The 27,025-nt window shown below is 40.8% G+C and overlaps 1 protein-coding gene across 10 annotated transcripts in view; it reads right to left on the bottom strand.

Moving 5' to 3' along the window:
* Positions 1-27,025, bottom strand: part of mus101 (mutagen-sensitive 101) — a 103,976-nt gene that overhangs the window by 60,065 nt on the left and 16,886 nt on the right. For 9 of the 10 annotated variants that reach the window (XR_011391657.1, XR_011391658.1, XR_011391656.1 and 6 more), the window contains exons 8-12: positions 24,891-25,085; positions 22,552-22,908; positions 21,932-22,140; positions 14,048-14,193; positions 9,793-10,040 (exon numbers count right to left, since the gene is read on the bottom strand). Coding sequence is in view for 6 of the 10 variants with exons in the window: in XM_070082224.1 (XP_069938325.1) it covers positions 9,793-10,040; positions 14,048-14,193; positions 21,932-22,140; positions 22,552-22,908; positions 24,891-25,085 (1,155 nt within the window). In the remaining 4 variants the exon portion in view is untranslated. The remainder of the gene's footprint in view (positions 1-9,792; positions 10,041-14,047; positions 14,194-21,931; positions 22,141-22,551; positions 22,909-24,890; positions 25,086-27,025) is intronic. The other variant, XM_070082223.1, reaches the window with a different exon arrangement.

Below are 27,025 nucleotides of genomic sequence, written 5' to 3'. Positions count from 1 at the left end.
CTTGCCAGAAGGGTGCTTTACACTACAGTTTTTAAACTGCAACATTTACACCCTTCCTTCAGAGTGCAGGCACTGTACTTCCCATCTCCAGGACTCAAGTCCGGCCTGCCGGTTTCCCTGAATCCCTTCATAAATGTTACTTTGCTCACACTCCAACAGCACGTCAAGTATTAAAAACCATTTGTCTCCATTCACTCCTATCAAACACGCTCACGCATGCCTGCTGGAAGTCCAAGCCCCTCGCACACAAAACCTCCTTTACCCCCTCCCTCCAACCCTTCCTAGGCCGACCCCTACCCCGCCTTCCTTCCACTACAGACTGATACACTCTTGAAGTCATTCTGTTTCGCTCCATTCTCTCTACATGTCCGAACCACCTCAACAACCCTTCCTCAGCCCTCTGGACAACAGTTTTGGTAATCCCGCACCTCCTCCTAACTTCCAAACTACGAATTCTCTGCATTATATTCACACCACACATTGCCCTCAGACATGACATCTCCACTGCCTCCAGCCTTCTCCTCGCTGCAACATTCAACACCCACGCTTCACACCCATATAAGAGCGTTGGTAAAACTATACTCTCATACATTCCCCTCTTTGCCTCCAAGGACAAAGTTCTTTGTCTCCACAGACTCCTAAGTGCACCACTCACTCTTTTTCCCTCATCAATTCTATGATTCACCTCATCTTTCATAGACCCATCCGCTGACACATCCACTCCCAAATATCTGAATACGTTCACCTCCTCCATACTCTCTCCCTCCAATCTGATATTCAATCTTTCATCACCTAATCTTTTTGTTATCCTCATAACCTTACTCTTTCCTGTATTCACCTTTAATTTTCTTCTTTTGCACACCCTACCAAATTCATCCACCAATCTCTGCAGCTTCTCTTCAGAATCTCCCAAGAGCACAGTGTCATCAGCAAAGAGCAGCTGTGACAACTCCCACTTTGTGTGTGATTCTTTATCTTTTAACTCCACGCCTCTTGCCAAGACCCTTGCATTTACTTCTCTTACAACCCCATCTATAAATATATTAAACAACCACGGTGACATCACACATCCTTGTCTAAGGCCTACTTTTACTGGGAAAAAATTTCCCTCTTTCCTACATACTCTAACTTGAGCCTCACTATCCTCGTAAAAACTCTTCACTGCTTTCAGTAACCTACCTCCTACACCATACACTTGCAACATCTGCCACATTGCCCCCCTATCCACCCTGCCATACGCCTTTTCCAAATCCATAAATGCCACAAAGACCTCTTTAGCCTTATCTAAATACTGTTCACTTATATGTTTCACTGTAAACACCTGGTCCACACACCCCCTACCTTTCCTAAAGCCTCCTTGTTCATCTGCTATCCTATTCTCCGTCTTACTCTTAATTCTTTCAATTATAACTCTACAATACACTTTACCAGGTACACTCAACAGACTTATCCCCCTATAATTTTTGCACTCTCTTTTATCCCCTTTGCCTTTATACAAAGGAACTATGCATGCTCTCTGCCAATCCCTAGGTACCTTACCCTCTTCCATACATTTATTAAATAATTGCACCAACCACTCCAAAACTATATCCCCACCTGCTTTTAACATTTCTATCTTTATCCCATCAATCCCGGCTGCCTTACCCCCTTTCATTTTACCTACTGCCTCACGAACTTCCCCCACACTCACAACTGGCTCTTCCTCACTCCTACAAGATGTTATTCCTCCTTGCCCTATACACGAAATCACAGCTTCCCTATCTTCATCAACATTTAACAATTCCTCAAAATATTCCCTCCATCTTCCCAATACCTCTAACTCTCCATTTAATAACTCTCCTCTCCTATTTTTAACTGACAAATCCATTTGTTCTCTAGGCTTTCTTAACTTGTTAATCTCACTCCAAAACTTTTTCTTATTTTCAACAAAATTTGTTGATAACATCTCACCCACTCTCTCATTTGCTCTCTTTTTACATTGCTTCACCACTCTCTTAACCTCTCTCTTTTTCTCCATATACTCTTCCCTCCTTGCATCACTTCTACTTTGTAAAAACTTCTCATATGCTAACTTTTTCTCCCTTACTACTCTCTTTACATCATCATTCCACCAATCGCTCCTCTTCCCTCCTGCACCCACTTTCCTGTAACCACAAACTTCTGCTGAACACTCTAACACTACATTTTTAAACCTACCCCATACCTCTTCGACCCCATTGCCTATGCTCTCATTAGCCCATCTATCCTCCAATAGCTGTTTATATCTTACCCTAACTGCCTCCTCTTTTAGTTTATAAACCTTCACCTCTCTCTTCCCTGATGCTTCTATTCTCCTTGTATCCCATCTACCTTTTACTCTCAGTGTAGCTACAACTAGAAAGTGATCTGATATATCTGTGGCCCCTCTATAAACATGTACATCCTGAAGTCTACTCAACAGTCTTTTATCTACCAATACATAATCCAACAAACTACTGTCATTTCGCCCTACATCATATCGTGTATACTTATTTATCCTCTTTTTCTTAAAATATGTATTACCTATAACTAAACCCCTTTCTATACAAAGTTCAATCAAAGGGCTCCCATTATCATTTACACCTGGCACCCCAAACTTACCTACCACACCCTCTCTAAAAGTTTCTCCTACTTTAGCATTCAGGTCCCCTACCACAATTACTCTCTCACTTGGTTCAAAGGCTCCTATACATTCACTTAACATCTCCCAAAATCTCTCTCTCTCCTCTGCATTCCTCTCTTCTCCAGGTGCATACACGCTTATTATGACCCACTTCTCGCATCCAACCTTTACTTTAATCCACATAATTCTTGAATTTACACATTCATATTCTCTTTTCTCCTTCCATAACTGATCATTTAACATTACTGCTACCCCTTCCTTTGCTCTAACTCTCTCAGATACTCCAGATTTAATCCCATTTATTTCCCCCCACTGAAACTCTCCTACCCCCTTCAGCTTTGTTTCGCTTAGAGCCAGGACATCCAACTTCTTTTCATTCATAACATCAGCAATCATCTGTTTCTTGTCATCCGCACTACATCCACGCACATTTAAGCATCCCAGTTTTATAAAGTTTTTCTTCTTCTCTTTTTTAGTAAATGTATACAGGAGAAGGAGTTACTAGCCCATTGCTCCCGGCATTTTAGTTGCCTCATACGACACGCATGGCTTACGGAGGAAAGATTCTTTTCCACTTCCCCATGGACAATAGAAGAAATAAAAAAGAACAAGAGCTATTTAGAAAAAGGAGAAAAACCTAGATGTATGTATATATATATATATATATGCATGTGCGTGTCTGTGAAGTGTGACCAAAGTGTAAGTAGGAGAAGCAAGATATCCCTGTTATCTAGCGTGCTTATGAGACAGAAAAAGAAACCAGCAATCCTACCATCATGCAAAACAGTTACAGGTTTTTGTTTCACAGTCATTTGGCAGGACGGTAGTACTTCCCTGGGTGGTTGCTGTCTACCAACCTACTACCTATTTTATGAAGAGGATAAATAAATATACAAGGTATGATATAGCATGTAATGAAAGTAGTTTGTTAGGTTATGTATTGGTGGATAAAAGGTTGATGGGTAGGCTCCAGGATGTACACGTTTATAGAGGGGCAACTGATATATATTGGATCATTATTTAGTTGTAGCTACAGTTAGAGTAAGAGGTAGATGGGAAAAAAGAGGAAAATGGCAACAACAAGTAAGAGGGAGGTGAAAGTGTATAAACTAAGGGAGGAGGAAGTTCGGGTGAGATATAAGCAACTACTGGCAGAAAGGTAGACTGGTAAAAGTATGAGTAGTAGGAGGGGTTGAAGAGGGTTGGAATAGTTTTAAAAATGCAGTATTAGAATGTGGGGCAAAGGTTTGTGGTTATAGGAGGGTGGGTGCAGGAGGAAAGAGGAATGATTGGTGTAATGATGAAGTAAAGGGTGTGAAAGAGAAAAGGTTTTCTTATGAGAGGTTTTTACAAAGCAGAAGTGTTATAAGAAGAGCAGAGTATATGGAGAGTAAAAGAAAGGCGAAGAGAGTGGTGAGAGTGCAAAAGGAGAGCAGAGGATAGAGTGGGAGAGGCACTGTCAAGAAATTTTAATGAAAATAAGAAAAAATTTTGGAGTGAGTTAAACAAGGTAAGAAAGCCTAGGGAACAAATGGATTTGTCAGTTAAAAACAGAGCAGGGGAGTTAGTAGTTGGGGAGAAGGAGGTTTTGGATAGATGGCGAGAATATTTCGAGGAACTTTTAAATGTCGATGAAGAAAGGGAGGCGGTAATTTCATGCACTGGCCAGGGAGGTATACCATCTTTTAGGAGTGAAGAAGTACAGGGCATGAGTGTGGGGGAGGTGCGTGAGGCATTACGTAGAATGAAAGGGGGTAAAGCAGCTGGAACTGACGGGATCATGACGGAAATGTTAAAAGCAGGGGGGGGATATAGTGTTGGAGTGGTTGGTATTTTTGTTTAATAAATATATGAAAGAGGGGAAGGTACCTAGGGATTGGCAGAGAGCATGTATAGTCCCTTTATATAAAGGGAAGGGGGACAAGAGAGATTGTAAAAATTATAGAGGAATAAGTTTACTGAGTATACCGGGAAAAGTGTACGGTAGGGTTATAATTGAAAGAATTAGAGTTAAGACAGAATGTAGGATTGCAGATGAGCAAGGAGGGTTCAGAGTGGGTAGGGGATGTGTAGAGCAAGTGTTTACATTGAAGCATATATGTGAATAGTATTTAGATAAAGGTAGGGAAGTTTTTATTGCATTTATGGATATAGAAAAGGCATATGATAGAGTGGATAGGGGAGCAATGTGGCAGATGTTGCAAGTATATGGAATAGGTGGTAAGTTAATAAAGCTGCAAAGAGTTTTTATGAGGATAGTGAGGTTCGGGTTAGGGTGTGTAGAAGAGAGGGAGAATACTTCCCGGTAAAAGTAGGTCTTAGACAGGGATGTGTAATGTTACCATGGTTGTTTAATATGTTTACAGACGGAGTTGTAAAAGAGGTAAATGCTAGGGTGTTTGGGAGAGGGGTGGGATTAAATTATGGGGAATCAAATACAAAATGGGAATTGACATGGTTGCTTTTTGCTCATGATACTGTGCTTATGGGAGATTCTAAAGAAAAACTGCAAAGGTTAGTGGAGGAGTTTGGGAGTGTGTGTAAAGGTAGAAAGTTGAAAGTGAACATAGAAAAGAGTAAGGTGATGAGGGTATCAAATGATTTAGATAAAGAAAAATTGGATATCAAATTGGGGAGGAGGAGTATGGAAGGAGTGATGTTTTCAGATACTTGGGAGTTGATGTGTCGGCGGATGGATTTATGAAGGATGAGGTTAATCACAGAATTGATGAGGGAAAAATGGTGAGTGGTGTGTTGAGGTATTATGTGGAGACAAAAAAAGTTATCTGTGGAGGCAAAGAAGGGAGGCAGTGGAGATGTCCTGTCTAAGGGCAATGTGTGGTGTAAATATTATGCAGAAAATTCGGAGTCTGGAAATTAGGAGAAGGTGTGGAGTTAGTAAAAGTAGTATTAGTCAGAGGGGTGAAGAGGGGTTGATGAGGTGGTTTGGTCATTTAGAGAATAGATCAAAGTAGAATGACATGGAGAGCATTTAAATCTGTAGGGGAAGGAAGGCGGGGTAGGAGTCATCCTCGAAAAGGTTGGAAGGAAGGGGTAAGGGAGGTTTTGTGGGTGAGGGGCTTGGACTTCCAGCAGGCGTGTGTGAGCGTGTTCGATAGGAGTGAATGGAGACGAATGGTATTTGGGACCTGACAATCTGTTGGAGTGTGAGCAGGGTAATATTTAGTGAAGGGATTCAGGGAAACTGGTTATTTTTATATAGCCGGACTCGAGTCCTGGAAATGGGAAGTACAATGCCTACACTCTAAAGGAGGGGTTCGGGATATTGGCAGTTTGGAGGGATATGTTGTGTATCTTTATACGTATATACTTCTAAACTGTTGTATTCTGGGCACCTCTGCAAAAACAGTGATTATGTGTGAGTGAGGTGAAGGAGTTGAATGATGATGAAAGTATTTTCTTTTTGAGGATTTTCTTTCTTTTTTGGGGTCACCCTGCCTCGGTAGGAGACGGCCGACTTGTTAAAATAAAAAAAAATGCGAAGTCATGAAGATCGGGGAAGGGCAAAGAAAGTATAGGATAGGTGGCCACAGACTGCAAACCTCACTCGAGGAAAAGGATCTTGGGGCGAGTATAATACCGAGCATATCTCCTGAAGCGCACATCAACCAGATAATTGCTGCAGCATATGGGCGCCAGGCAAACTTGAGAATAGCATTCCGATACCTCAGTAAGGAATCCTTCAAGACACTATACACTGTGTATGTCTGGCCCATACTGGAGTATACAGCACCAGTTTGGAACCCACACCTGGTCAAACACATCAAGGCTAGTTCCAGAGATCAAGGGAATGTCCTACAAACAAAGGTTAAGGGAAATCAGCCTGACGACACTGGAGGACAGGAGGGTTAGGGGGAGATATGATAACGACATACAAAATACTGCAAAGAACTGACAAGGTGGACAGAGACAGGATGTTCCAGGGATGGGACACACAAACATGGGGTCACAATTGGAAGCTGAAGGCTCAGATGAGTCGGAGAGATGTTAGGAAGTATTTCTTTAGCCACAGAATTGTCAGGAAGTAGAATAGTCTGGCAAGTTATGTAGTGCAGGCAAGAACCATACATAGTTTTAAAACAAGGAATGATAAAACTCATGGAGCAGGGAGAGGACCTAGTAGCGACCAGTGAAGAGGCGGGGCCAGGAGCTATGTCTCGACCCCTGCAACCACAAACAGGTGAGTACACATGCAAACACACATGCACAGACACACACACATGCAAACACATCAAGGCTAGTTCCAGAGATCAAGGGAATGTCCTACAAACAAAGGTTAAGGGAAATCAGCCTGACGACACTGGAGGACAGGAGGGTTAGGGGGAGATATGATAACGACATACAAAATACTGCGAAGAACTGACAAGGTGGACAGAGACAGAATGTTCCAGGGATGGGACACACAAACATGGGGTCACAATTGGAAGCTGAAGGCTCAGATGAGTCGGAGAGATGTTAGGAAGTATTTCTTTAGCCACAGAATTGTCAGGAAGTAGAATTGTCTGGCAAGTTATGTAGTGCAGGCAAGAACCATACATAGTTTTAAAACAAGGAATGATAAAACTCATGGAGCAGGGAGAGGACCTAGTAGCGACCAGTGAAGAGGCGGGGCCAGGAGCTATGTCTCGACCCCTGCAACCACAAACAGGTGAGTACACATGCAAACACACATGCACAGACACACACACACATGCACAGACACACACACATGCAAACACATCAAGGCTAGTTCCAGAGATCAAGGGAATGTCCTACAAACAAAGGCTAAGGGAAATCAGCCTGACGACACTGGAGGACAGGAGGGTTAGGGGGAGACATGATAACGACATACAAAATACTGCGAAGAATTGACAAGGTGGACAGAGACAGGATGTTCCAGGGATGGGACACACAAACAAAGGGTCACAATTGGAAGCTGAAGGCTTAGATGAGTCGGAGAGATGTTAGGAAGTATTTCTTTAGTCACAGAATTGTCAGGAAGTAGAATAGTTTGGCAAGTGATGTAGTGCAGGCAAGAACCATACATAGTTTTAAAACAAGGAATGATAAAGCTCATGGAGCAGGGAGAGGACCTAGTAGCAACCAGTGAAGAGGCGGGGCCAGGAGCTATGTCTCGACCCCTGCAACCACAAACAGGTGAGTACACATGCAAACACACATGCACAGACACACACACACACACATGCAAACACACACACATGCAAACACACACACACACACAGGGGCCAGGAGCTGTGACTCGACCCCTGCAACCAGAACTAGGCGAGTACACACACACACGCACTTTTTTTAATACACTGGCCATCTCCCACTGAGGCAGAGTGACCTGAAAAACAAGCACTCACCATCATTCACTATCACTGTCTTGCCAGATATATAGATAGAGATTTTTTCAACAAAGGAAAATACATTCACCATCACTCATTTACCACATGTCTTTCCAGAAGTGAGTGAACATCCAATGAGCCACAAAAAAAGCCCATTAAAGTGTATGCATTTGGTACAAGCTTGTTACCATTATTCTTAGTGCATTGTGTATGATTGCTTGTGAAGGCTAGGATGAGTTGTTTTGCATTACAGTATGTGAAGGACATCCAATGTTGTGAGTAGACTAGTGTGTAGTGAGTGAAGGACATTTAGGGTTGCGAGGCAGATTTGTGTGAGGCAGTGTGTGAAAATAGTGTCATGAGGTTTGCAATGGACTGTTGGAGAATGCAGAGTTCAAATCAGAACTGACTGCCAGTTTATTAACGATAACATGTTAAAATTACATCATAGGTTGGTAGACAGCAACCACCCAGGGACGTACTACTGTCCTGCCAAATGAGTGCAAGACAGAAACCTGTATTTGTTTTACAGGATGGTTGAAGTGCTGGTGTCTTTTTTCTGCCTCAAACACACAAGATAACAGGTATATCTTGCTACTTTTACTTACACTTAGGTCACACTACATATGCATGTACACATGTATATACACTCATCTGAGTTTTCTTTGACATTATTTACAGATGGGGTTGTAAAAGAAGTAAATGCTAGGGTGTTGGGGAGAGGGGTGGGGTTAAATTATGGGGAATCAAATACAAAATGGGAGTTGATAGTTACTTTTTGCTGATGATACAGTGCTTTTGGAAGATTCTAAAGAGAAGTTGCAAAGGTTAGGGGACAAGTTTGGGAGGGTGTGTAAAGTAATAAAGTTGAAAGTGAACATAGATAAGAGTAAGGTGATGAGGGTATCAAGCAAGTTAGGTAAAGAAAAACTAGATATCACACTGGAGGGAGAGAGTATGGAAGAAATGAATGTGTTCAGATATTTGGGAGTAGACTTGTCAGCAGATGGGTTTATGAAGGACGAAGTAAACCATAGAATTTATGAAGGAAAAAGGGTGGGTGGTGCACTGAGGTATCTGTGGCGACAAAGAACGTTATTTATGGAGGCAAAGAAGGGAATGTATGAGAGTATAGTGGAACCAACACTCTTATATGGGTGTTGTTGAGGTGGTTTGGTCATTTAGAGAGAATAGAGTAAAATAGGATGACCTGGAGGGTATACAAATCTGTAGTGGAGAGGTGAAGGGCTAGGGGTCATCCTAGAAAAGGATGGAGGGAGAAGGTGAAAGAGGTTTTGCGTGCAAGAGGCTTAGACGTACAGCAGCCATGTGTGAGCATGTTAGACAGAAGTGAATGGAGACAAATGGTTTTTGGGACTTGATGAGCTGTCGGAGTGTGAGCAAGGTAATATTTTGTGATGGGATTCAGGGAAACCAGTTAGCTGGACTCGAGTCTTGCAGGTGGGAACTACAATGCCTGCACTTTAAAGGAGGGGTTTGGGATACAGGCTGTTTAGAGTGACATCTGAACTATCATATCTGGATGCCTCTGCAAAGAGAAATTGTGTGTGAATGATGGTGAAAGTGTTTCTTTTTTTTTTAGGAGTCAACCTGCCTGGGAGATGGCCGACGTGTTGGAAAAAAACAAATACATTAACATTGAAAAATGTGAATTTGCTGAGCATTTTCACCAAGTCAAAGGCAAACATGTACCTCTTTTAAACTGTTTCTGATCAAGTCTGTCTCCCCACACAACACTATTTTTCAACCTGGTCAAGTATATTATGTGGTACTAAAACTTACCAAGAATCCCTAATACAAGACCTTTCCTGTCCATATCACAGAAATGTTTACTGTCAACCTTAAAACTATCTTCTGGTTCCTTCTTGAGGGTTCGGGCACATTCAAGCAACCAGTCACGTGTAACAGCTGGCACACCCCATTTAACAGCAGCACGATACTTGTCACCCTCAGCTGCTGGGCATACAAGGTGGGTGGAGGCTTTGATATTTTTTGCTGTACTAGATTTTTTGGCAAATACCTCCTGAAATCTGAAAAGGAACAATGAAGATATGCAAGTAGTAGTCTTCCAATATGGAATAGCTTGACCCATAGTTAATTATAAATGTATACTTCTAAACAGGATGACTAGGAAGGCAAATAAATCTGGACAGAGGAAGGAGGGATAAGGGTAATCCCAGGAAAGAATGGAGTGAAGTGGTAAGAGATTTTGGGTGCTAGGGGTTTGGACATCCAACAGGCTTGTGTGAGCATGTGAGATGTGAATGAGTGAAGGCAAGAGGTTTTTATGATTTGACATGCTGTTGGAGTGTGAGTAAGGTAACACTGATGGAGGGACTCGGGAAAACTAGTTAGTTGGACTCGAGTCCTAGAGTAATAGTGCCTGCCCTCTGATGGAGAGATGGGAATATAACAATTTGGAAAATTATCTGAGGTGTGGTGTTGACATACTTCTGGCAAGACAGTAACTGAACAAATAATAGTGAAAGTGTTTCTAGTTTTTTTCAGGTCATCCTAACTTGGTGAGATGGCTGGTATGTTAAAAACTAAAGAGCATAGAAATATTTATAAAAAAAAAAAAAATATCTAAATAATAATACTGTGCTTTTAACAAAAAACAACGAAAGATTATGTTGTACCCAAGATGGTATTAGAAAGCTTTAAAGAGTAATTTGGAGCAACAATTCGGTCAATTAAACTTACACAAATAACCTGCACCAATAACTCCTATGTCCAGGTTATTAGTGTATTGTTCCAGTCACAGTATTGTGCCTTTTTGTTCAATTAAGCTTAGTCTGGGTTCTTTCACAGTTGATGGAATAATGGGTTAGTTGATTAATTCCTGGACTACTCCCTCTTCATACTGTTGCTTTCATCGGTGCAAAATTTAAGTCTGTATAAACCAATGACCTGGAAAACTGCCAGATATCTTTCTAGTACCACTCTGTTCTCAGTTTACAAATATAGATTCTTGTATTCCATTTCTTCTTTTTTTTAACATGTCGGCTGCTTCCCCCCCGAGGCAGGGTAGCCCAAAAAGAAAAACCCAAAAAGAAAGAAAAAACTTTCATCATTCAACACTTCCACCATCACTCATACATAATCATTATCTTTGCAGAGGCACTCAGATACGAGTTTAGATGTCCAAACTGCCAATATCCTAAACCCTCCCTTTAAAGTGCAGGCATGGTACTTCCCTTTTCCAGGACTCAAGCCCAGCTATCCGGTTTCCCTGAATCCCTTCACAAAATATTGTTAATAAACCATAGTGATTATGTATGAGGGAGGTGAAAGTGTTGAATGATGATGAAAGTATATTCTTTTTGGGGATTTTCTTTCTTTTTGGGTCACCCTGCCTCGGTGGGAGATCGCAGACTTGTTGAGAGAGAGAGAGAGAGAAAAAAAAAAAATTAAAATACAGTGGACCCTCAGGTAACTCCTTTAATCCGTTCCAGAGAGTTAGCCTTTAACCGATTTAGCCTTTAGTCGAATTAATTTTCCCCTAAGAAATAATGGAAATCCAATTAATCCGTTCCAGACACCCAAAAGTATTAAACAAAATCATTTTTTTACATGAAATATACATTTCCCTACACAGAAAACAATGATACATGCACAATAAACAATACTGAAATGACACTTACCTTTATTGTGGACTTGTTGATGAGTGATGAGATGAGACATTGTTTTTCTTGAACACTCTGGAACATGCAGGGAGTGTAGCAGGCAGGCAGGGAGTGTAGCAGGCAGGCAGGGAGTGGAGCAGGCAGGCAGGAAGTGTAGCAGGCAGGCAGGGAGTGTAGCAGGCAGGCAGGGAGTGGAGCAGGCAGGCAGGGAGTGTAGCAGGCAGGCAGGGAGTGTAGCAGGCAGGCAGGGAGTGGAGCAGGCAGACAGGAAGTGTAGCAGGCAGGCAGGGAGTGTAGCAGGCAGGCAGGGAGTGTAGCAGGCAGGCAGGGAGTGGAGCAGGCAGGCAGGAAGTGTAGCAGGCAGGCAGGGAGTGTAGCAGGCAGGCAGGGAGTGTAGCAGGCAGGCAGGGAGTGGAGCAGGCAGGCAGGGAGTGGAGCAGGCAGACAGGGAGTGGAGCAGGCAGGCAGGAAGTGTAGCAGGCAGGCAGGAAGTGTAGCAGGCAGGCAGGGAGTGTAGCAGGCAGGCAGGGAGTGTAGCAGGCACGCAGGGTGTAGCAGGCATGCAGGGAGTGTAGCTGGCATGCAGGGAGTGTAGCAGGCATGCAGGGAGTGTAGCTGGCATGCAGGGAGTGTAGCTGGCATGCAGGGAGTGTAGCTGGTATACAGGGAGTGTAGCAGACATGCAGGAAGTGTAGCTGACATGCAGGGAGTGTAGCAGGTATGCAGGGAGTGCAGCCGACATGCAGGGAGTGCAGCCGACATGCAGGGAGTGTAGCCGACATGCAGGGAGTGTAGCCGACATGCAGGGAGTGTAGCCGACATGCAGGGAGTGTAGCCGACATGCAGGGAGTGTAGCCGACATGCAGGGAGTGTAGCCGACATGCAGGGAGTGTAGCCGACATGCAGGGAGTGTAGCCGACATGCAGGGAGTGTAGCCGACATGCAGGGAGTGTAGCCGACATGCAGGGAGTGTAGCCGACATGCAGGGAGTGTAGCCGACATGCAGGGAGTGTAGCCGACATGCAGGGAGTGTAGCCGACATGCAGGGAGTGTAGCCGACATGCAGGGAGTGTAGCCGACATGCAGGGAGTGTAGCCGACATGCAGGGAGTGTAGCCGACATGCAGGGAGTGTAGCCGACATGCAGGGAGTGTAGCCGACATGCAGGGAGTGTAGCAGGCATGAAGGGAGTGTAGCAGGCATGAAGGGAGTGTAGCTATGAGTTTTTTCCTGAATTTTATTGTTTCTTTCCTTCTTTATCACAAGGCTGGCACTAGAAACTTTCTTTGGGCCCATGGTGGGTTATTTAGCAGTTACAAGTACTAAAAACATTGGAATAATACAAATATATTGCATGTATGTGGAATCATCCTCACTGACTTTGTAAACAATGGCACACTGGCTGTACACAGTGATGAAGTGGCCAGGCCCGCTCAGGCCGCGTGGACACGTTTGGGATGAAAGCCCTTAACGGAGTTATTTGGCATTAGCCGAGCCAATATTTTGATGGCAAAGCGAGCCATTATCCTATTTTGGCGCTAACCGATGAAGCCTTTCCCCAAGGGTCCACTCTACTTTTATTACCTAATAAAGTATGCGGATATCATTTACCTTCACTCCCTCTTATCAACAAATGAGAGCACTTGGGGATCCATTTTCTTAACCTGTTTCACTGTCCAGACCCCCAAAATTAATATTGCTCTCAGAGCAATAGCATACCTTAACCCTTAAACTGTCCAAACAGATCGACGTTCAAATCCGTAGTGCTCCAAAAGTGGATCTACGTTTTTTTACATATTTTCAAATATAACAAAAAAAATGTAGATAAAAGTTTTTTTTACACGTTTTCAAATGTAAAAAAAAAAAAAAGATCTACATTTTTTACATACTTTCAAATGTTAAAAATACGTAGATCTACGTTTGGAAAGTTTAAGGGTTAAAAAAAAAAAAAAAATTCTGAAATGGTAGAGAATCTTTTTTCTGAAAGTCATAACACCAAAAGTATGAAATTCGATGGGAAAACTCATGTAATTATGCAAATACAACATTAGCAGTCTGGGTGCATTTTATGCACTGGCAATTTTGCCCAATTCGAGTCCTATTTTAATTCAATTCCAATGCTCCACTCAACCAAATTCTTAGCTGTTTCACTAATATGTCTTCCTTCATATCGAACAAGGACAAGAAACCACCCATTCAAGTTACAACTATCTTTAGCATTACCGCCCCTCACTTCCCTTCTCCGGAATATACAATGTAATTTGCAGATAACCACTATGTAGTAAGGTTGCAGACTGGTATATTCTTTGCTCGAGGAATTTGAATCTCATTTAATTTTAAAAGTCAAATGTGTAGTTTGAAGCAGAAGAGAGACAAGCAAAACATTAACAAAACTATAACCGTGGAACTTACACAGCACCAAGAGCAGTTGCAATATTCACAAGAAAAGATCTCTCTTTTCCCTTGTACGTGGAGATAGCAATACTGCAATCAGCAAGAGCTTTTGAACCCTCCTGAAGATACAGTGGCAGATGATAATAATCGACAGGTACAAGTTCCTATGGAAAATACACTTTCAGCTAAAAATATTCATTAAAGGATGTACACAACTGCATGTGTGTACCAATCACAGTGCAATAAAATAAAAAATCTACAGTATCTTATCCCAGTATATCTTAAGTACACAACTTTATAAAATGATCATTAAGAGTATAAACTAAATTTCCCAGTACATATTTAGATGGGAAAGGGATAGTGTGTAAAACCATCTACAGCCTCTCCTCACTTAATGACGGAGTTCCATTCCTACTATCACATCGGCAAAAGAATTCGTTGCTAAACGAGGAGCATACTATAATGGTAGTGGGTTTATGTCAACCATCTTTGATACTGCTTTAATGTCACCCTTGCACCATTTATAACATTTTTAGTATAATTTTAAATGTTTATACAGTAGTGTACTTTATATTGTAATAAACAGAATAGAGGAAATCAGCTCTTATATACATTATTTATGTATGCATAATGGTCTGAGAATCCATCGTAAGTCCGAGTCATTGGTAAATGAGTACGTCGCTAAGTGAGGAGACAATGTATTTTTCACAGAATATCGGCATTGGTAAAAAAATTTTAACAGGGTTTGTAAGGAGTCTAATTTAAGAAAACTAGAAGATTCTGAACAGAATACTATTGTAAACTATCAATCAACTGAAGCAATTGAGAAAACAACAATGAAGTACACATTTAAAAGATGGCATTGGGACTAGAATTAGTCCATTTATCAGCTAATTGCAAGTCTTTCATTTAAACACACTTTAGGCTTATATACATGTAAAATTTACTGGAAAACAATGAAGTATTGGCTTAAAATCTTAGATTCTTGAGATTTTTCTTGGCATTTGGCTTACTTTCAGCACATTTTACAAGACAATTTCGTGATAATACATCATTTCTTAAAATTTAACTGTATAAATCATAGTGGGCTCAAGCTAGGGATTCCCTCAACTCTATCATACAAAATTTATGACCAGATAAAAGGATGTCCTTGATACAAAAAAGAGAGAGCACTTTATATCTTTCTGAAAGTCCCAGGATGAGGATACATTTTCTTTATCTCACTAGTTGCCTAGGTAACTCTGACAACATCCATGGTGCTAGTACATATGCAAAACCATAATTTTTATTTATTTATTAACACAACGGCCGATTCCCACCAAGGCTGGGTGGCCCGAAAAAGAAAAACTTTCATCGTCATTCATTCCATCACTGTCTTGCCAGACTGGTGCTTTACACTACAGTATATAGAACTGCAACATTAACACCCCTCCTTTAGAGTGCAGACACTGTACTTCCCATCTCCAGGACTCAAGTCCAGCCTGCCAGTTTCCCTGAATCCCCTCATAAATGTTACTTTGCTCACACTCCAACAGCAAGTCAGGTATTAAAAACCATTTGTTTCCATTCACTCCTATCAAGTACGCTCACGCATGCTTGCCGGAAGTCCAAGCCCCTTGCGCACAAAACCTCTTTTACCTCCTTTTCCAACCTTTCCTAGGCTGACCCCTACCCTGCCTTCCCTCCACTACAGATTTAAACACTCTCGAAGTCATTCCGTTTCGTTCCATTCTCTCTACATGTCCACACCACCTCAACAACCCTTCCTCAGCCCTCTGGATAACAGTTTTAGCAATCCCACACCTCCTCCAAACTTCCAAACTATGAATTCTCTGCATTATATTCACACCACACATTGCCCTCAGCCTTCTCCTCACTGCAACATTTATCACCCATGCTTCACGCCCATATAAGAGCTTCCAAGGACAAAGTTCTTTGTCTCCACAGACTCCTTAGTGCACTACTCACCCTTTTCCCCTCATCAATTCTATGAGTCACCTCATCTTTCATAGACCGATCTGCTGACACGTCCACTCCTAAATACAGTGGAACCTCAAAAATTGAACGCATCACATATCGAACGTTTCGAAAATAGGACCATTTTTTCGGACAAACTGTGTCCCTATTATCGAACGCGTCCCTATTTTCGGACCGCAGGGTACGGGACCTGTCTGCTGCCTGCTCTGTCTGCGTTCCCGCTCAGGCGCCGTGAGCAGTCTAGCTTTGTTTATGCTTGAGTGAACACTAACCTGCGCTCTCATTCACGCATTTTACGATTATTTCGTTATGTTTAGTGCTTGTGGGACTGTGAAATAAGCTGCCATGGGCCCAAAGAAACTTGCTAGTGGTACCCCTGTGGTAAAGAAAGTGACAAACACCATAGATGTGAAGAAGGAAATAATACAGAAGTATGAGAGTGGTGTGAGAGTTGTTGAGCTTGCCAGGATGTATGGGAAAAACAAGTCAACCATCGGTTCTATCCTGTCAAAGAAAGAACAAATCAAGGAAGCTGATGTTGCGAAAGGTGTTAATATAGGGAGTAGATGAGGTGCCTTCTTCAAAGATTAAGGAGATTTGTGCCAAGTGGAATGATGTCCAAATGTTTGTGCAGAAGTACCACCCTGAGCAAGCTGAAACAAGCCATCTTTGCAACAAGTTCAGTGACAGAATCATGTCCCATTTTAGGGAAATGTTAAAGAGGCGCCAGAAACAGAGGACTGTGGACAGTTATTTTGTGAGACAGGGGTCCAGTGACTCTCAAGCTGGTCCTAGTGGCATTAAAAGACAGAGAAGGGAAGTAACCCCAGAGAGGGCTTTACCTGAAGTCCTCATGGAGGGGAATTCTCCTTCCAAACACTAACCCCAACTCCCTCTCTCCTCCTCCCTATCTTCCAGATGCCATCACCAATCTTCAATAAAGGTAAGTAAAAATGTTATTTTATATGTATTACTATACATAATTAAAAAATATAGTATTTGTTGTATGTAAAACTGTAATTAATCTCTATAAAATGTATTTTTTGTGTGAACATTTTTGGGATTCTGGAACGGATTAATTGTATTTCCATTATTTCTTATGGGAAATATCGCTTCGAATTTCAGACTTTTCGAATTTAGAACTAGCTCCTGGAACGGATCAAGTTCGATTTTTGAGGTTCCACTGTATCTGAATACATTCACCTCCTCTATGCTCTCTCCCTCTAATCTGATATCCAATCTTCCATCACCTAATCATTTTGTTATCCTTACAACTTTACTCCTTCCTATATTCATTTTAATTTTCTTCTTTTATATACCCTACCAAATTCATCCACCAACCTCTGCAACTTCTCTTCAGAATCTCCCAAGAGCACAATGTCATCAGCAAAAAGCAATTGTGACAACTCCCACTTTGTGTTTGAATCTTCATCTTTTAACTCTACACCTCTTGCCAAGACCCTCGCATTCCTTTCTCTTACAACCTCATCTATAAATATACTGAACAACCACGGTGACATCACACATCCTTGTCTAAGGCCTACTTTTACTGGGAAATAATCTCCCTCTCCTACAGACTCTAACTGAGCCTCACTATCCTCGTAAAAACTCTTCACTGCTTTCAGTAACCTACCTCCTATACCATACACCTGCAACATCTGCCACATTGCCCCCCTATCCACCCTGTCATATGCCTTTTCCAAAACCATAAATGCCACAAAAACCTCTTTAGCCTTATCTAAATACTGTTCACCTATATGTTTCACTGTAAACATTTGGTCTACACACCCCCTACCTTTCCTAAAGCCTCCTTGTTCATCTGCTATCCTACTCTCTGCCTTACACTTAATTCTTTCAATAATAACTACAATACACTTTACCAGGTATACTCTCTTTTGTCCCCTTTGCCTTTATACAAAGGAACTATGCACGCTCTCTGCCAATCCCTAGGTACCTTACCCTCTTCCATATATTTATTAAATAATAGCACCAACCACTCCAAAACTATATCCCCACCTGCTCTTAACATTTCTATCTTTATCCCATCAATCCCAGCTGCCTTACCCCCTTTCATTCTACCCACTGCCTCATGAACTTCTCCCACACACAACTGGCTCTTCCTCACTCCTACAGGATGTTATTCCTCCTTGCCCTATACACGAAATCACAGATTCCCTATCTTCATCAACATTTAACAATTCCTCAAAATATTCCCTCCATCTTCCCGATACCTCTAACTCTCCATTTAATGACTCTCCTCTCCTATTTTTAACTGACAAATCCATTTGTTCCCTAGGCTTCCTCAACTTGGTAATCTCACGCCAAAGCTTTTTCTTATTTTCAACAAAATTTGTTGATAACATCTCACCCACTCTCTCATTTGCTCTCTTTTTATATTGCTTCACCACTCTTTTAGCCTCTCATTTTCTTTCCATACACTCTTGCCTCCTTGCATCACTTCTACTTTGTAAAAATCTCTCATATGCTAACTTTTTCTCCCTTACTACTCTTTACATCATCATTCCACCAATCGCTCCTCTTCCCTCCCGCACCCACTTTCCTGTAACCACAAACTTCTGCTGAACACTAACACTACATATTTAAACCTACCCCATACATCTTCAACCCCATTGCCTATACTCTCACTAGCCCATCTATCCTCCAGTAGTTGTTTTTATCTTACCCTAACTGCCTCCTCTTTCAGTTTATAAACCTTCACCTCTCTCTTACTTGTTGCTTCTATTTTCCTTGTATCCCATCTACCTTTTACTCTCACTGTAGCTACAACTAAAAGTGATCCGATATATCTGTGGCCCCTCTATAAACATGTACATCCTGAAGTCTACTCAACAGAATTATCTACCAATAAATAGTCCAACAAACTACTGTCATTACGCCCTACATCATATCTTGTATACTTATTTATCCTCTTTTTCTTAAAATATGTATTACCTGTAACTAAACCCCTTTCTATACAAAGTTCAATCAAAGGGTTCCCATTATCATTTACACCTGGCACCCCAAACTTACCTACCACACCCTCTCTAAATGTTTCTCCTACTTTAGCATTGAGGTCCCCTACCACAACTGCTCTCTCACCTGGTTCAGAAGTTCCAATACATTCACTTAACATCTCCCAAAATCTCTCTCCCCCTGCTCTACATTCCTTTCTTCTCCAGGTGCATACACGCTTATTATGACCCACTTTTCGCATCCAACCCTTATTTTAATCCACATAATCCTTGAATTTACACATTTATATTCCCTTTTCTCCTTCCATAACTGATCCTTCAACATTATTGCTACCCCTTCCTTAGCTCTAACTCTCTCAGATACTCCCGACTTAATCCCATTTATTTCTCCCCACCGAAACTCCCCTACCCCTTTCAGCTTTGTTTCGCTTAGGGCCAGGGCAGCCAACTTCTTTTCATTCATAACATCAGCAATCAGGAGATTGAAAGTATTTTCTTTTTGGGGATTTTCTTTCTTTTTTGGGTCACCCTGCCTCGGTGGGAGACGGCCGACTTGTTGAAAAAAAAAAAAAAAAAAAATAAAATAAAAAGTAAGAAATTTGATGGAAAATTGACAAAATTATGATCTCGCGAATTTTTGTGTCTGTGATATTTCCGCACTGGCGATTTTGCCGACTTTGACTCCCATTTTAGGCCAATTACATTATTCCAGTTGACCAAATTCTTAGCTATTTCACTAGTATTACTTCTATTCTATCGATTGAGCACAAGAAATTGCCAAGTCAACTGTTTCAACTACAAAATAGTGACCGGAAATTGGAAATTTGGCCAATTTAACGCAAAGTTCAAAATGGTATTCGTTTCAAAATAGGGTCCAGAATAAACAATGCAGGCATTCCTGGCACTAAACTAACATTTCCTCTGTTCATTAGTTATGTTTTCTGGCTTTACAAATGAATTCCATTTTGATTTTTTATTCACATAAGGAATTTTTATTCAAACCAAAACATAGATTTACCGTTATGCAATATTGTAATAATTGTATAAATACTATCACCACATTTGTGAATGTATATTAGACCCACCAGCTGGTGTGTATTAGACATGTGAGGTCATTTGTTTACTCTTGATCATCGGCAAAAATTTAACATTTCCGCTACTTTGAGCTCAGTTTCAAGCCATTTCCAGTACTAAAACCAATCAAAATCATCTCTATTTCTGTAATATATCTTCCATTCTATCAAATGAGACCAAGAAATCGCAACTACAACTATAAAAAACACATACGAAAAAACACTGCAAAGTCGCTGTTTTAACAGAAAATTAGTCTCGGTTTTTTTCTCTCATTATGCACCGTGTGCTGCAGAATTTGTTTCATGTGGTGCACACATACCACATAGATGTATTCTCTCATATCTAGGCCCAAATTTACTGCTCACAGCTTATCAAGGCGAGCTGAGCTCATGGCGTAGATCTACGGTTTGGACCCTCAACTCAAAACTGTAGAACTATGGCACAGACCCTGAAAGGGTTAATAGGGTCTTGTGGAAAAAAAAATTAAAAGAATTCAAATGTGTGTAAATACCATAAATCTATGATGTGCTACTGCTGGTACCCGAGTCACTGGCAACTGTCATAAAACACTTGGAATGTCATAGTATTCTAAGCAGGTGAACACAAATCCATCCTAAAAAAGAAGGCTGGCAAATGTGTCAAAAAATCCACTGCATCATACTATGCCTGAAAGGCAGTCACAAATTGGCTTATATTTCACACTATAAAAAATGGAAGGATAACCTTTTTAAGGTCAATGGCAGCAGCTCACCCTGATTGAAACAAGGAAAGCGAGCCTAGGAGGAGGAGGATTGCATTATGAACTTCTTCATAGGAATGTAAAGGCTTGGGTCCTTCAAATCCAGGATGAGGCAAAATTTTCCTTGCTGCTAAACAGTTATCACTTTTCTTCCTGTCACAAGGCCTGTTCAATAAAGCAAAAGACCATCCAGAGCAGGTATCCTAGAAAAACAATAAAGACCTTGGCAAATCTTGAAGGCAATCACAGAGCCACCAAGGGCCTAGCTAAATCAACTCAAAACACATGTTCAGAGATGTATTTACTCTACTACGTAAGGATAACAACTGGGCTTTAAAGATTTATTGGGCTCCCAAAACAAAAGATGACTTACAAGTGGTGATGAAAGAAGCCCCTATACTAAAACATGAAGAGTGCGAGGATCCTTCAAGCCGAAGCAGCAAATACTACTAAGGGTAACCACGACATATTTCAGGTGGAACTCCTGGGATTTCCACTACAGGAAACCCATATGGGTCTTCAAGCACTGTCCTACTGGGGTACCTCAATAAATAAAAACAAAATAAAATCATGCTTGAAACTCAAATTTAAATTGGGCAATAATTACAACCTCGGTAGTAGGTTGGTAGACAGCAACCGCCCAGGGAGGTACTACCGTCCTGCCAAGTGAGTGTAAAACTAAAACCTGTAATTGTTTTACATGATGGTAGGATTGCTGGTGTCCTTTTTTCTGTCTCATGAACATGCAAGATTTCAGGTATGTCTTGCTACTTCTACTTACACTTAGGTCACACTACACATACATGTACAAGCATATATATACACACACCCCTCTGGGCTTTCTTCTATTTTCTTTCTAGTTCTTATTCTTTTTTATTTCCTCTTATCTCCATGGGGAAGTGGAACAGAATTCTTCCTCCGTAAGCCATGCATGTTGTAAGAGGCAACTAAAATGCCGGGAGCAAGGGGCTAGTAACCTCTTCTGTATATAATACTAAATGTAAAAGGAGAAACTTTCGTTTTTCCTTTTGGGCCACCCCGCCTCGGTGGGATATGGCCGGTGTGTTGAAAGAAAGAAAGAAATAATTACAAAGCCAATTCAATTTGTTTACTCATTTTTTAAGACTGAGAATTGTTTACCTTCTTTTCTAAACAATCTTCAATGAAAACTGGTGATATTACTTCTTCTGCTTTGGAATGAATTGTTCCACGTCCCTCAGTGCTCAGCAATGAAAAATGAACATGGCCCTGGTAATTTAGGGGAACAATTTTTCCTCCTTCATCAAGGATTCCTGTAACTATGTCCTCAACTGTCTCCTCACTGTAACCAGACACAGTAAACACTTTTCCTAGGGTAAAAAAAAAAATAAAAATCTGTAAGCATAGTTTGCTAAATACTGTAATTGACAGCCTATGCAAGATAAGCTGAGTAGAGAGACTAGTACAGTAATTACAGAGGCTATGAAAATTTGAATGTAACTAATACTTAAATACATTCTATACATAAGCATAGTAGTAAAAAGTAAACAATAAGCATAAATACAAAAAGAATAATTTTTTAAACGTACTTTCTGTTTCCCACCGAAGCAGAAGCGTGCTGACATCACACAAATGGCCATAACTACAGTATTCTCACTCCTCTTGAGTGCAGGAACTGCACTTCCTACCTCCAGGACACAAGTCTGCCTAATCATCATCTCTGAATCCATTCATGTTACCTTACTCACCCTTAAACACAAATTACCTGATCAGTAACTTACCACTGAATATTCCTGGCAAGAAAGAAGCTTGAGAGTCTGGGAGAGAAGACATATTAGCCGATTCATTCACAGTGACATCCTTTACATCTTCGTATTTTGGTGCTTTTAAATACTGATTAAGAATTTCTTCATCCACAAAGGTTTCATTATTATTTGGTGAAGTAGATGTAGAACTTTTCAAAATTTTAACTGCTTTCTTCGAAATATTACAGCTTTCAGGGTCCAGCAAATAGGCAAATGGAGATTCATCTGCCGGTCGTTTCTGTTTGATGCTTTCTATAATCCAATCAGCATAAACAACATGGGGCTTGGCCATCCATGTCTGGGTAGCACTGAGGAGTTCTTCACCTCTTTTTCCTGTTAACAAATACATTTATATTTAATTTAATTATTGTTGTTGTAAGCCGATAGAAGTGCAAGACAATGAATAGAAAAAGCATTAAGATTAATGAACAATTAGAAGTGCCTGGCAAAAGACTAGTGAAGATACCTGGAGAAGGATGAAAATCAACTACCCATCTTAACCCCTTGACTGTCGCAACCCCCAATCCTGAGGTGTCTCCTGGTGTCGCAAAATTTTAAAAAAAAAAAAAAATTTCTTATGAAATGATAGAGAATCTTTTCCCGGTCGTAATGACACCAAAAAAACGAAATTTGATGGAAAACTGACGGAATTATGCTCTCGCGAAGTTAGCGACCTAGGCGATATTTACAAATCAGCGATTTCGCCCACTTTGAGCCCTATTTTCGGCTAATTCCGTTGTTCCACCCTACCAAACTCATAGCTATTTCTTTAGAACTCCATTTTTTCTATCGATTGAGTACAAGAAGCTGCCCATTTACTGATTTTAACTACCCAATAATGTGGTCAGAAATTTGCAATTTGGCCAATTTCACGAAAATTAAAAAATATGACAATTTCAAAATAAGGTCCAGAATGAACAATGCAGACATTCCTGGCTCTAAAATAACATTTTCTTTGTTCATCAGTCATGTCTCCAGGCCCCTCTGATATTACTCTTGCTTTCTATTTTGAATTTTTATTCAAACAAAAAATAGAAGACTTATTATTATGCAGACTACTGCAATACTGTAATAATTGTATAAATAACATCAACCCATTCATGATTGCATATTAGAATAGCTAGTTGGACATTTATTGGACAATGACATCATTTGTTTACTTTTGAACATTGGCAAAAATCAAACATTTCCCCTACTTTGAGCTCCATTTCCAGGTTCTTTTTATAGTAAAATCAATCAAAATCACGTCTATTTCTATAATATGTTTTCCATTCTATCAAATGAGACCAAGAAAACGAGAATACAACCATAAATACTATACAAAAATAGACCACAAAGTCATTATGCACTGCGTGCTCCAGGATTTTTTTTATATGGTGCACACTGACCACACAGACCCATTCTCTCACATGTGGGCCTACCAGCTTTCTCCTGCTTGATTTGAAGCCGCTAGAATTTACGAGTATATATACGTCAAACACGGTACCTCGTAAGACGTATACTGTATATACGGCTGCGACAGTCAAAGGTTAAAAAGAGAGAGGAGTAAATACAAGATGGACAGATATACACAAGGAAAAATATTATTTAGCTCACCTTAACATTATTCAGTTGAACTTGTTAACTTAGCCACTTACACCTGATACTGTTTTCCCAAAGCACAAATGAGCCACTAGGCAGCCCATTTAAATATGCCCTTCTAACCACTGGGATGCCCCTCTAAATATGCCTTTCTAACCACCAGGCAACCTATTAAGATATAACCCTGATCTGATCTGGTCCATTTATGTTTTCAAAGAGCCTTTCCATATACAGATTGCAAAGCTCCCAATCCAGTAATCTATGATTATCATCTCAACACCAACTCCTTTACATCCCAATCATGCCATATTCAGCCCATGTTCAAATTATGAAAGCAATCAATTTATGAGAGTGAATAATTGGCAACTTATTTTCTTAGATAATTCCAGGGGTGGCACTAGAATTTCTATACAAGGAAGACTTTGTTGTGGCTATCCAGATGGAAAGGAAGGTTAAAAGGCTTGTTGCAGAGCAGCATTATTATTATTACTATTTTTATTTGGGAGGCTTTAGGGAAATGAGGGAATTTTTGCTGTGGACGCTTACCTAGCGTGGTAGTACTGGGGTTATGTGAAATGTGGAAAATGGAAGTATCACTTCTGATTTTCTCTACTGAAATTTTTCCAGAATAATTTTTTTTGCCACGTGGGTACCTCCTCCACCCAATGAAAATAAAAGCCGGGTAAAGATCACTCTGCCATAAGAGGAACAAAATATTTCTAAGCCTTACAGACCTAAAACAACATGAGAAACAGATTCATTCAGTTGATTGAAGCGAGTTGCTCCTCCGGCGTTAAGGACTCGGCGCAGCTTTTCCATATGTGCTGTGGTAAATCCAAACAAGAAGATCTTGCATCCATCCAAAAAGACTCCAGCTTTCAATGCTTGTTGCAAATCTAGATTTTCAATAGCTTCCAGTCCAAGATTCACTGAAAATTTCAAAAATGTCTGTAATATAGCAAAAAATAAAAAAAAATTAATCATTCCTCTAGTTGGTTAGCCTATGGGTCTGTATAGTTTTTCCAATCAATTTAGTATATTTAGGACAGCCTTTGTTTTGATTTTAAAACAGTACTGCAGAATTATTGTCACATATCAGTAGTAGTATTAATCTCTCAAACTATTCCACTGAGTTGTAAGGAATGTCATATTTGCTCCATGTCAAAGAAGGCCATTACATTGGACATTCATTTGATATTTGAGAGAGATTTGAAGTGGGTTGAAATGCTACTAGAAAAAAAAGAGCATTCCATAAAAAACAAAGGTAGCAGGAGTCAACTACAAGCCTGAACAAGGTTATTATTAAGGAGGGAAAACTGGTATTGCAGACCTTGTGGTACATTAAACTCTGCTCAAAAAGTTTTCCATTCTTTGAAACACTAATAAGAAATTTATTTTCATTTTTTTTTCAACAAACAAGCCATATCCCACTGAAGCAGGGTGATCCAAAAATAAAAACAAGTTTTTCTTTTTTTTTTTATTATTAACACACTGGCCGATTCCCACCAAAGCAGGGTGGCCCGAAAAAGAAAAACTTTCACCATCATTCACTCCATCACTGTCTTGCCAGAAGGGTGCTTTACACTACAGTTTTTAAACTGCAACATTAACACCCCTTCTTCAGAGTGCAGGCACTGTACTTCCCATCTCCAGGACTCAAGTCCGGCCTGCCGGTTTCCCTGAATCCCTTCATAAATGTTACTTTGCTCACACTCCAACAGCACGTCAAGTATTAAAAACCATTTGTCTCCATTCACTCCTATCAAACACGCTCACGCATGCCCGCTGGAAGTCCAAGCCCCTCGCACACAAAACCTCCTTTACCCCCTCCCTCCAACCTTTCCTAGGCCGACCCCTACCCCGCCTTCCTTCCACTACAGACTGATACACTCTTGAAGTCATTCTGTTTCGCTCCATTCTCTCTACATTTCCAAACCACCTCAGCAACCCTTCCTCAGCCCTCTGGACAACAGTTTTGGCAATCCCACACCTCCTAACTTCCAAACTACGAATTCTCTGCATTATATTCACACCACACATTGCCCTCAGACATGACATCTCCACTGCCTCCAACCTTCTCCTCGCTGCAACATTCATCACCCATGCTTCACACCCATACAGGAGCATTGGTAAAACTATACTCTCATACATTCCCCTCTTTGCTTCCAAGGACAAAGTTCTTTGTCTCCACAGACTCCAAAGTGCACCGCTCACCCTTTTCCCCTTATCAATTCTATGATTCACCTCATCTTTCATAGACCCATCCACTGACACGTCCACTCCCAAACATCTGAATACATTCACCATCTCCATACTCTCTCCCTCCAATCTGATATCCACTCTTTCATCACCTAATCTTTGTTATCCTCATAACCTTACTCTTTCCTGTATTCACTTTTAATTTTCTTCTTTTACATACCCTACCAAATTCATCCACCGACCTCTGCAACTTCTCTTCAGAATCACCCAAGAGCACAGTGTCATCAGCAAAGAGCAACTGTGACAACTCCCACTTTATGTGTGATTCTTTATCTTTTAACTCCACACTCTTGCCAAGACCCGCATTTACTTCACTTACAACCCCATCTATAAATATATTGAACCACGGTGACATCACACATCCTTGCCTAAGGCCTACTTTTACTGGGAAATAATCTCCCTCTTTCCTACATACTCTAACTTGAGCCTCACTATCCTCATAAAAACTCTTCACTGCTTTCAGTAACCTACCTCCTATACCATACATCTGCCACATTGCCCCCCTATCCACTCTGTCATACTTTCTTTTCCAAATCCATAAATGCCACAAAAACCTCTTTAGCCTTATCTAAATACTGTTCACTTATGTGTTTCACTGTAAACACCTGGT

This window comes from Cherax quadricarinatus, chromosome 7, assembly GCF_038502225.1.
Source record: "Cherax quadricarinatus isolate ZL_2023a chromosome 7, ASM3850222v1, whole genome shotgun sequence".
Lineage (NCBI taxonomy): Eukaryota > Metazoa > Arthropoda > Malacostraca > Decapoda > Parastacidae > Cherax > Cherax quadricarinatus.
The sequence above is the reverse complement of the archived record's forward strand: the minus strand, read 5'-3'. Positions and strand labels throughout refer to the sequence as shown.